Raw genomic sequence first — 10,650 nt, forward strand, 5'->3', positions numbered from 1 at the left:
GCACTCGGGCTGACAGGAAGCGTTTGACTTCAGTTGGCGCGCCGCTGTGAGTGTCGTAACAGTCGATGTGAAGCGTTAAATACGGCTAAATCTCTCATTTACGAATTAATTTAGCAACCAGTCGTCCAGTTGTACACCTTGGTGTTACTTCTGCCATGCGAGTGACTGCTGTCAGCTTTGCAGTAACGTAAAGCTGTCAAAAAGGGAGAGCTCGGAGCTGGTAGGCACCCGAAGTTTCTCATAATGGAGAGTTTGCTCTCTGGTGAGTCGTGTCAAACTCCCCACTGCCTTTCCCTCGCTGGAAAGTTATTCATATTTGACTCTAAACGAGCTTCTGTCACACATGACAGCCAAAGAAGCGAGTTAGTGTTCTGCAGGCTTTCATTTGACCGGGAAGCCAACGCGTTCGTGAAGGCAGCGGCAGCAGCAGACGGGGCGGCTGTCATCAGCGGGAGGAGATCATCGCATGTGGATATCTTAAAATGCAAATGCGCATTAAATGTGCAGCAGAGAGTCACCACACCGTGTGTTTTAGTGACGAAGAAGAGTGAGACAGGAGAGAGCTTCCAGTTTAGTCTCCTCACACTGAGCAGCTCAAACCGACTGCAGCCCTGCTTTGAGTTTAAACTCAATTATCAAATCAAGGAGGATGTGTATATCCTGAAGGGTCCCACAGTGTTGTGGAGCCATGCAGGTGATGTCTTCTATACATCTCTGCAGGCAGGAGAGGTGAGACAGATCCCCATTCAGCTGTCCCACAGTGTTGCTGGAGAACTGCCCCTCCACACAGAACAATTGTTTGTTCTTGGACTGCAAAACGGTCCAAAACAGTGCTTGGATATCAAACCCCCAATCCAAACCCTGGGTTATTTTGTTGAGAGTGGACAGGTGTTTGATGGCGCTATGATATTGCCCCATCCCTACATTTGCCTTACAAGGTGCATGTTGGTGCTCTCAGCTGAAAAGGTGGATGGAGACGGGGTGCTGAAATCCACTCTGGTTGCAGCCACTTCTCATCAGCAACTTGTTTACTTTGAGAACGGCACAGTGAAAGACATCTGTCAGCTCCCCTTTAAACAACCTGAGGATATTCAGGTGGTCAACACAGGAAGAAACGGCTGTCTGTTCGCCGTTTCTTTTCACCAAGGGCACCTATGCGCAATATGGAAGGAAACATTTCAGGTATGTAGAATATCTGTCTTCCTGTAGCTCGGATTTCAGTCTCTGCACAAGCTTTTTAATTCCACTTTTTTCAACTCTCTTTTGACAGATAGCCGCCCAGTGGTCAGATGTCAGCTTGGTCCAGGTGGATGACTTCTTGGAATGTGGATCAGACCAGATGCTGTTGGTTTTTAAGGACCAAGGTGAAACAGGACAGCCACTGGAAAGATTCCTCCTCACTGACCTCTGTGGCATCTCATATGCTGTAAGGCATAATTTTCATTCACATATGCTGTGTTACTTACACGCTTACATAAAATTGCAATTTGATATCACATACCACAAAAGTTTAGAGAGACAGCGAAAAGGTTACGAGTTTAAACTCAACAAATCTTAGTAGAGCTGTGTAATGTGAAAGCAGCATTATGTAGAAATTGGCATTGTGTGGAATTTGGCGCCCCCACAGTTTCTGATTGCAACACAGCTGTTGTAAATACAAATCCCAGGTCTGTAACAGTTTAACTAACTACAAACAAAACTCATTGCATCGTAACAATGTTATAGGTGGAAAACTTATGTCTGTGATCCTACCCTCTCACTTAAGTTACATAGTGCAGAAACAAGTAACAGAGACATCATTTACCCTGTTACAAGACACTGTACAGTCGACATGATATTATTTTAAGGGAAAAAAGTTACATAATGTTGCTTTGAATTTGGTTTTGCGAGCTGCCAAAAAATACAGAGAAGAAGATGGAGAAAAATGAGTGCAGCACACTGTTTTTGCGCTTAATAAAATCAAGCTGCTGCACCTGGGTAGAGGGTCACACAGTGTACACTAGAGAGCCAAACATGGCAACATTTGTTTGTGCATGTTTTTTTAATAGTTTTAGCAGTGAATATTCCGCAAGAGCTTTGAGAGGAAGGGGAAACAATCTTAGCTTAGACCTATAGAATATTAAATAATAGATGAATGAATATTAAATCATCCAACTTTGTTCACTACATCTTAGCTTTTCTTACCTTCAGGTGTGCACAAACTACAGGTTATGAACACTAGAGTGAACATATCAGTTATCTTATCCGTGTTGGCTTTGTAATTATAAGAATTAGGTGGAAAAGTTCCATATCGTGCATCCCTGTTCGTGACAGAAGTCAGACTGACTAAAAGAAAATACATGTTTTTAGCACTGCCAGGACAGTGAAGCACCAAAGACATCTCCTCCACCAGAGAACTACCTCCTCACTCTTCAAGCATTAGAGTCCAGACTGCAGGTGAGCATGTATACACTACTGCAGCACTCGTATGTTATTTATCTTTCTTTTGTGCTTTCTTTTTGTATGTATGTGAAAGTTCACATCGTTATATGATTCCAAGGAAAAATTAACAAATTGAGCCATTGATATTTTTGTTTTACATGTGTGAAGAGTTGTGTCTGATGTAATGTGTAACAATGGCACACTATGTTGTAAATTAACATCAATTTGGCTGTTTTATGTAGCTAGTATTCCATAAAGTGACACTGTGTTCAATTTCCAGCATGTCAAATATAATCTCTCATTTAGAGTGGATTGAGTGTACTGCAGGAGCTTGAAAGAGAAGTAAGGGTCAAAGAAAGAGTCCTGCAGCAGTCGGTCCAAGCCCTCACTGATGTGGTCTCGGAGAAAGAATCTACTCTTAAACAGCCGGAGCAGGTACTGTTCACCAAAGAAGATATACAACAGCCTGTTACTGTATTAAGACGTTTTTTTTTTTTAGATGGCTGTGAACTGAATTAAAAAACTTTTTCTCCCATAAAACAGGAAGTTATATTATTAGACCCACCCTCCTCCCCCTCAGTCCTTTGGTTTTGCTCCAGCACTTGTCACTCATGTTGATAAGTTGTCATATCCAAAATGGCAGCTCGCATGAGGCAGAGGCGGTCAGCGTTCCTAATGCTGCCACTGGCATTGAGGAAGCAAGAGCAAAAGACGGGCAATAAAAAACATATGCCACAATTGTTTCCTTGTACTTTGGCGCTCATCTTGTCATTTTATTTTTACATTTGAATATCTATCTATATGTTATTTTAATTTTGTAGATAAGTTTTGCTTTGTCCACTAGCCTTTATTCAAAAAGCCTTAACGTCAGGTAACTGCAGGCTTTACTGATACAACAAACATCTATACGGCCCAAGACTTAGTTTTTGAAAAGCGAATTTCAAATCCCTGCAGCAACTCTTTCTTTTTAAATAGCGTTTATAAGGTCCAGTACATGTGTCCCTGCTATATATGTAATGAGCCGGTGGTCAAATTGACATGTCATGACATGATTTGCTACTGCTGTCAATGCTGTCACAAATTTGTCATTACTGATTATAGTCTTTGCACTCTGTCCAGGAAGGTCTCACTGCTCTCTGGGACACCGATGATGAGTCCAAGGAGGAGGCCTCGGATGACAAGACACGAGACATGCCAGCAGTATCTTCAAGACCTCAAGTTGACAAGCTGTGGCGTCGCATTGCCAAGGACCGATTGGTTGTGGGAGTGATACTAACTATTGACAACTCTGTGTAAGCATGATATTGGATTATAAAATGAATTGAAATTTTCCATATTTTTCTTGATGTGCACCAAGGTATCAAGGTATCCCGTGTAGGGTCCACTGATTTTTATTTTAAAGCTCGTCCTCTTGATGTCTTGTCAGGCATAATGAGTTCATCTGGTTGAGTGAATCCATGTGTTTATGGTAAGGATACAGGCAAAATTCATATGGCGCTCCTAGTGAGGCGTAACACTGTCAAGCTGTCAGATCGTATCACTGCTACCTGATCAAATCTGCCAAACTAAAACATTACATTGCCTTTTCTGAGATAGACACATCATGTCTGTAAGGTAATATTTGGACTCGTTTTCAAAGGACTTTCTGAATACAATTTTGACGGTATATTATGTTGGAGATATTTACTGTAGCTAGAATGCTAACCAGCTAGCCCTTCCTGGTCCAAAGGTCCCATGCTTGCAGTGCATTCCCCCAGTGCTCCAAGTTCACAGTATGGACCGCTAGCTGCATGGCTAAATGAACTTACTAGCTAATGGCAGCCACAGTTGACAGCAGTCAGTGGTTACTCTGGTGACATACTTCCCCCAGTTTGTCTTGAGAGTGGATGTGACACATGGCAAATTTTTACATATCTCACATTTAATGTAAGTAATCGAATGGAGAGGTTTCGTGGTGTTTTACTCTATCCATCTGTAGTCTCTATTTGAACCTTTTTTGTAACTCTGATTGCCCCAACTTGATCTGAATTTTGTCAAGGCAGATGCAGGGTGGCTACGTGGTCACCATGGCAACATGTTTTTGATAACTGTCCGAGCTTCTTTTGCTGGAACAAGATCAGATTCTTACATCCACCTGTTCCTGTTCCTTTCTTTTCTTTTGAGAACATGTGGAGGAAAACTACTTCTGGCATGGCCGCCTCGAGAACTCCGTACTGTAGTTCTGATTAGTGCACTCATCTAGCTGATGTAATTTCTCCACCACTGAGATATCAGTATTGGTAACTGGTTCACGAGCAGTCACACATTCATGTATTTTTGTATCTGATTACCTACTGTCCATGTGATATCTCACTCTAAGTGATTTGTTATTTTTATTCCAGACCAGTGGTCAGTGTGAGCTTATCCATCCTGACAGAGACGGGCCGGAGCTCAGCGCCTGCAGTCATCCAAACCCAGAGCCAAGTGCTCTGGCTCCCTGCACCCTGCTCCTCATCATCATCCTCCTCCTTGTCCTCCTCCTCCTCTGCCTCCACGTTCCAGGAGCCAGCAGCCAAAAGAAGCAAGCAGCACAACGCCGGCAGCCCCGGTGATCCCAACACATGCAGACTGGCTGTGACTGCTGTGACCAGGCTGACACCTCTGTTGAACTCTGGCTGTGTCAAGTGCTATGTCATGCTCCATTACGTCCAGAGACAAGACGCTTTTGGCCTCGTGAGCAACCCAACACCGGCCGTCCTACATTGTGGTCAGGTCGCCTTAGACATTCACAGTAATTTCCAAACCCGACTGCTGAAAAACCCTGAACTCAAAACAGGTAACAATCACAAATGTCCACAAAGTGCGACTTAAATTTTTACCCATGGATGTTCATTATTGTCTTTTTTTTGTGCCCAGATGAGGTTAAAGAGGACCTGCTGAGTCTGATGGTGGTGCTGGACCGCTGGGTCTTCCACATAGACTGTCCTGATCACAGCTTAGGTGATATAGATGGCTGGATTCAGAAAAGAGTGGGTTGTAAGAGGATAGAAGTGAGTCCTCAGTATCTACTTTTAGATTCTTCGGGACCATCTGCTCTCATGCTGCTGCGCTGGCATCAGATAACCCCTTTCCAGGGGGAACTGTCTGTCCACTCCAGGTAAATCATTTTTATTTACAGATACCAGACAGGTGGATGTATTACTGACCAAAGAGTTGTAGGTGTTGATGGTTTGGATAGTATTTAGTCTTGCAGATCATATCATATCATATCAGGTCATATTATCAGTTAATGTAAAAGAATGAGTTTTTCATCTTTGAATTAAACTCTATTAAAACTAGGGTATATCTGGGTCCTTAAAAAGTCTTAAATCCAATAATCAGTGTTACTTTATGGATTTTGCATTAACCTCATTCTTGAAAAAAATGTATTGATCATTCAATAACAAAATTACAAAACAAACATGGAAACCAATAACCAGTAATAGAAAAACTGCAGCCACGTCAGGATATACTGGTGGACACCCAGCTAGTGTGTCATAATGGGGTATGTGGGCTCATCATCACAAAAAAGGTACTACTAGAGGTAATACATTGAAATGTTTCTGTTACCCTTACTTTCATCTAATGTAAGTGCAAGTTCAAACAAGATCTGTCCAACCCCAGCCATATACATTTTAAATTTAACTTGTTAGGGAGTGTAAAACCCTGAAAATACACTATGTGTATCTTTGAAAGACAGTATCTGTGTTTACATTAAGCCTGTAATAATATTCTGAATATTATAAGTTTGGAGCCCAAATAAAATTAAAATCAATAAACAGAATGAACAGGTCCAGACTGAATGGATTTTCTTTGGTGCTGATATAATTGTTTCTTCACTCACCAAAGATGACATTTGCTGGGTGTGCTTGTCTCTTGCAGAGAGTTTGTTTACAAACTCTTAGAATACATAACATAGACAACAATATATATCTATATTCAGGATAAGAAGCTGATCAAACATCTGATGAGGAAGAGGAAGCCATGACACAACTTCACATTTGCACATGTCACACAGCTGTCCCAATTAAAGTCCTTGTTGCATTTAAATCCCATCCAATGTAAACAGTTGACCTGAAATCTTGAAAAGGAACAATTTCAGTCAGTATGAATCAATATTCTCCATGTAAAAATAACTGGTGAATCCATTTCTTCCTTTTAGAATATTTGTAAAAAGCTTATACTTTTACATCCATATCTCCCTATTGGAGGTCCTCTTCCCTGCATACACTGGCGCTTTGCTGCATTTGCTTGGACTGGTGTAAAAAAACCATTGGCAGGAGTGTGTGTTGCACCTCCCACGTATGCGAATACCTCGTTAATAAGTCTTGATATGACCTTTTTATATTCTGTTGTCTTAATGCCATTTTTCTTGTTGTTTTTTTAACAAAGAATTCCTTTTGTTTGCATTTTACGAGTTGTAATATTGTGCTAATTTGATAGTCCTGTAAAGTGAGAAAAGTACAATAATTTGTCTAATAGAGAGATTTTCTATTCATTTGTCAGCTTTGATGTTCCTTCTCCGTGTATTGGTTCAAACTCCACTGCCAGGGACTTTCTCAAATTATTCCATTTTATTTAATGGAACTAAGAAAGGTAGCTCCCAAGTAGAAGAGGGCAACACTCAATGGATTCAAAGTTGACTAAGGCTTTGAAGTTGACTGGGATGCATGTCAGTGCAATATACCCTGAATATCAAAGTGATTAGGATTCTCTGGCATGCAGAGCCCTTAAAATGTCAAATTCTGCAAATAAACTCTGCAGGTAGGTGGGTGTGAGGCAGCTGATAAGTGTAAAGAAGACCTCAAGAATCTTGTTTCAATTCATTGCAGCATATATTGGGTGATTACATATAAATTGTTGCTCTGTTGCTCCTTTTACAGCCAGTTACAGATGCTACAGTTCCTGGACTCTCTCTTGGCTTACCTCCCGGTGTCCTGTTCCATCCAGCCTGTCAAAGCTTCAAGAGGGCAGGGAGCAGATCAAATATTGTCTTTGGCATTAGAGAAAGAGGTGGTGTCAATCCGAGAGTGTACATCATTACTACTCTGTGACAAAGAAGAGGATGAGGATAGGAAGAGCCTTGGACATGAGGAGACCCCTGAGCCAGCCACTGTGAAGGGTCTCCAGAGGTGTCGAGAGGTGTGGCAGCGGGATGTCGAGAGGAGCAGGAAGAGGTTGAGCCCCCTGGTGGATGTGGGGAGGTACCGTAGGCTGACCCAAAGCATGTCCCAAGTGCTGCTCGATGGGGATTTGGCAGCTCTTTTAGACACACAAACAACTTTGCCCAGCTAATTTGCTGCACATGTGGTTGTTATTGGAAAACTCAGTGCTTAATCTGTGTTTCCTGGACAGTCATGTTGTATTAACGGGGGAAAAAAAAGGCTTTAATAGTGAATGGTGTCAAGTGTAATCACAGAGAGGACAGATCATTATGTATGCACTGCACATTTCACCTGAGAGCTCCTCTGGTTGCTGGCTTGCTTATAACCCTGTGTGTCTGCTCCAGCCTCTTGGGGTTTTTATCTGCTTGGTGTCTGTTGCTGTAGAGAGCCTCGGCCTATTTGCATTGGATCACTTCCTGGGCTTCACAGCCTTAATCTGATACTGATGTGATACTGCTCTCTGCTTATTCTTCTGTTGATGTCCCTTCAGACCCTCTGTGTGTTCAGTAAACGCTCTTTTATGTCATCGTCTTCTGCTGCTGCTGTGTGCTATTCAGTAGGAATCCTCCTCTCTGAGAGTGAGAAGCTGTTTGTGTATGAAAAATAGACAACAGATGATGGTGGATGAAAAGGGTTATACATCTGCTCAGTGGCTGAAAGTTGACTGAAAGCTTTTAGTTGCATTTCCCCCCATGGTTCAGTTATTTTCATGTGAAAGGATATAAATAAAAAGTCCTTGGATGCTGTTCTTCCTGTGATGCGGCACAGGCTGTCAGCACAGTTTGTTAAAAATACTATTCGTCCAAGCAAACATCAAACCCTACTTTAAAGGACCATGGCTTTGCTGGATACATACGGTCTGCAGCAGCTTGACCAGTGGTGTTTGAGAAAATTGCTGTTGAGGTTTTTTTTTCTCCCAGTGGGGCATAAAAAACGAGGATGTGCATTTTGTTTGTTCCCAGAGCTGCTCCATGTGTTTGTAGTGCTCAGTCTGAGGAGAGATAACCCCCCCCCCCCCTTTTACACCTTCAATGTCTCTGCCTCATTGCAAGTAACAGCTTTCTACTGGACTGACTGCTACAGGACTTCAAAGTTTCTTATTTTCATGAGTCATTCCTGAAGTGTTACTTTAAAAAAAAAAAAAAAGTTTTGTAGACCAGTTAGATTTTCTCGTTATATTCAGACACAGAAAACAGTCTAACTCCTCCCCATGCCTTTTATTCAGCTGCAAGACGGCACACACTCCTGTTAATTCTAGCATCGAAGGAGAGTTGTGAATTCTGTACAGTAAATAACACTTGTAAATGGATCACACGTGAAAACGAAAATTCAATTGAATTGGTGTTCCCTTAAAGCCCCGACTGTCACCTAGAGCAAGATATATGGTTTGTCATCCCCTTATTTCCTGTTAACTTGTATTAACTTTGAGTGGTGGTAGAGGGCTGCAGGGTCCCCTCACTTGAATGGGAAATGAAAATGTGTTTGATGAAAAAACACTTTGGCAACTCAGACAATGAGAAACCAAAATCTGCACTCCATCTAGCTTCATATGACTTGCAGTCAAATTGACAAATGACAGATAGCTGCATATTGTGACACTTGGTATAGAAGCTCATTTCTGCCAGGAAGAAAAATGTAACTTAAATCATTATTTAAAAAGAAATTGTCTTGAAAAACCAAAAGCTAATTTGCTTAACTGATTGAACATACTGTACGTCAGACTGTTTTATTAATGTGTTAAATATCACTAAGGTAAACAAATATTTGAATAGTAACATTTTAGTTAAATTGTGTTCCAATGAGGTTTTAATTTTGGGCTGAGCCTTCTGCTCACACTTGAACCAAAGATTGTTTGTTTTAATGAAATCACCTTAAGACATGCATTATGATGAATGGTGCTGCTCAGCTTTGCGCTGTTGATGTCGTCGTGATGAGTGCACTGGTCTGGTCTGTGCCGGCAGTCGACTGTTATTGATCGGGGTCAGAGGGTCCCTGTCCTCTAGACTCTGTAACTAAGTAGGTCAACCAAACAAAGTGGGAGGCTATTGATTGAATCTACACCGTAATGCATATTGCACAGCCCTCATATGATTCTGTAAGCACAGAGCTCCCATATGGGGTACATTTCTGAGTCATACAATACAGTTAAAAAAATTGAGTATCTGTTGCGTATCTGTTATCACATGGCAACACATTTTCATTAAGCCCCAAGGCTTAATAACTCTGCTTTGATATGCCAGGCTTCTAATTGATATTATGAACTATGCAGGCTGTTGCACTGGGATTCCACATGAAATTCTCAGCACAGGGTCCACTTATTTTGTTTCTGAGGCTTTCAGCCACATCCCATGGCCTTCTTCAGCAGATGGTTATCTTGGAGATGGTTCAGTTGTACGTTTTGGTTTAAAAGGTGCAAAAATGGCCTCTGATTTTTTTTCAAGGAAGACCTATTATGTTTTAATTTCCTTTGCTTCATTGTTTCTATAAAGGTTCTTGTACATGCAAAAGGTGTTTGAAAGTTAAAAAGATCACAACACGCCCCATCATTACAGGATGCCTTTAATTCTGTGACTTTGTGATATCACACTACATCACTGTGTCACACATTTGCATAATTTATGCCAAGCGGCAGTTTTTGCACATAAAAACAATTATTGTTTTTGCAAGGCTGTTCTGTTGTTGTAAGCATTTTGGGGGGGGGGGGGCTAAAACCAAACGTTCTGACAAAATACAGTGCTGTGTCAATGGACAGTATCAGAGAACTGTTGTGTTTTTTTTTAACACTGCAGCATGTACATCTATTCTAGTAGTGAACCGAAATAAAATTATGAATCTGAAAATGATATTTTTTCCTTTGAATCCAGGGAACAAAAACTGTTCCCAGTGTGAATTCACAGACACGAGGTAAAACTAGATCAATAACACCAACAGGCAGATGATGTCATACCAACTAACTATATGTCTATTGCAGGAGTGCAGTGTATCAGGCAGATATCCCATACATAACACAGGCTCTCCATACACATGCAGTGCCTGTTTGTAGTTT

General features: G+C 41.4%; 1 protein-coding gene across 1 annotated transcript; it reads left to right on the forward strand.

The window, feature by feature from the left end:
- On the forward strand, positions 1 to 10,447 carry fancb (FA complementation group B). The gene is made up of 8 exons (XM_030427667.1): positions 1 to 1,182; positions 1,271 to 1,426; positions 2,350 to 2,436; positions 2,728 to 2,856; positions 3,541 to 3,713; positions 4,803 to 5,236; positions 5,317 to 5,557; positions 7,323 to 10,447. The coding sequence occupies exons 1-8, from the start codon at positions 244 to 246 to the stop codon at positions 7,732 to 7,734; spliced, it is 2,571 nt and encodes an 856-aa protein (XP_030283527.1). The 5' UTR covers positions 1 to 243; the 3' UTR covers positions 7,735 to 10,447.
- Positions 10,448 to 10,650: the final 203 nt, after the last annotated feature.

The sequence above is a fragment of the Sparus aurata genome, chromosome 9 (genome assembly GCF_900880675.1).
Source record: "Sparus aurata chromosome 9, fSpaAur1.1, whole genome shotgun sequence".
Lineage (NCBI taxonomy): Eukaryota > Metazoa > Chordata > Actinopteri > Spariformes > Sparidae > Sparus > Sparus aurata.

Excerpts from the sequence above, each read along its gene's own strand:
- fancb (XM_030427667.1), top strand. The coding sequence starts at position 244 with ATGGAGAGTTTGCTCTCTGGTGAGTCGTGTCAAACTCCCCACTGCCTT. Across the intron at positions 2,857-3,540 it reads CTCTTAAACAGCCGGAGCAG|GAAGGTCTCACTGCTCTCTG; the intron begins GTACTGTTCACC and ends CACTCTGTCCAG. Across the intron at positions 5,558-7,322 it reads GAACTGTCTGTCCACTCCAG|CCAGTTACAGATGCTACAGT; the intron begins GTAAATCATTTT and ends CTCCTTTTACAG.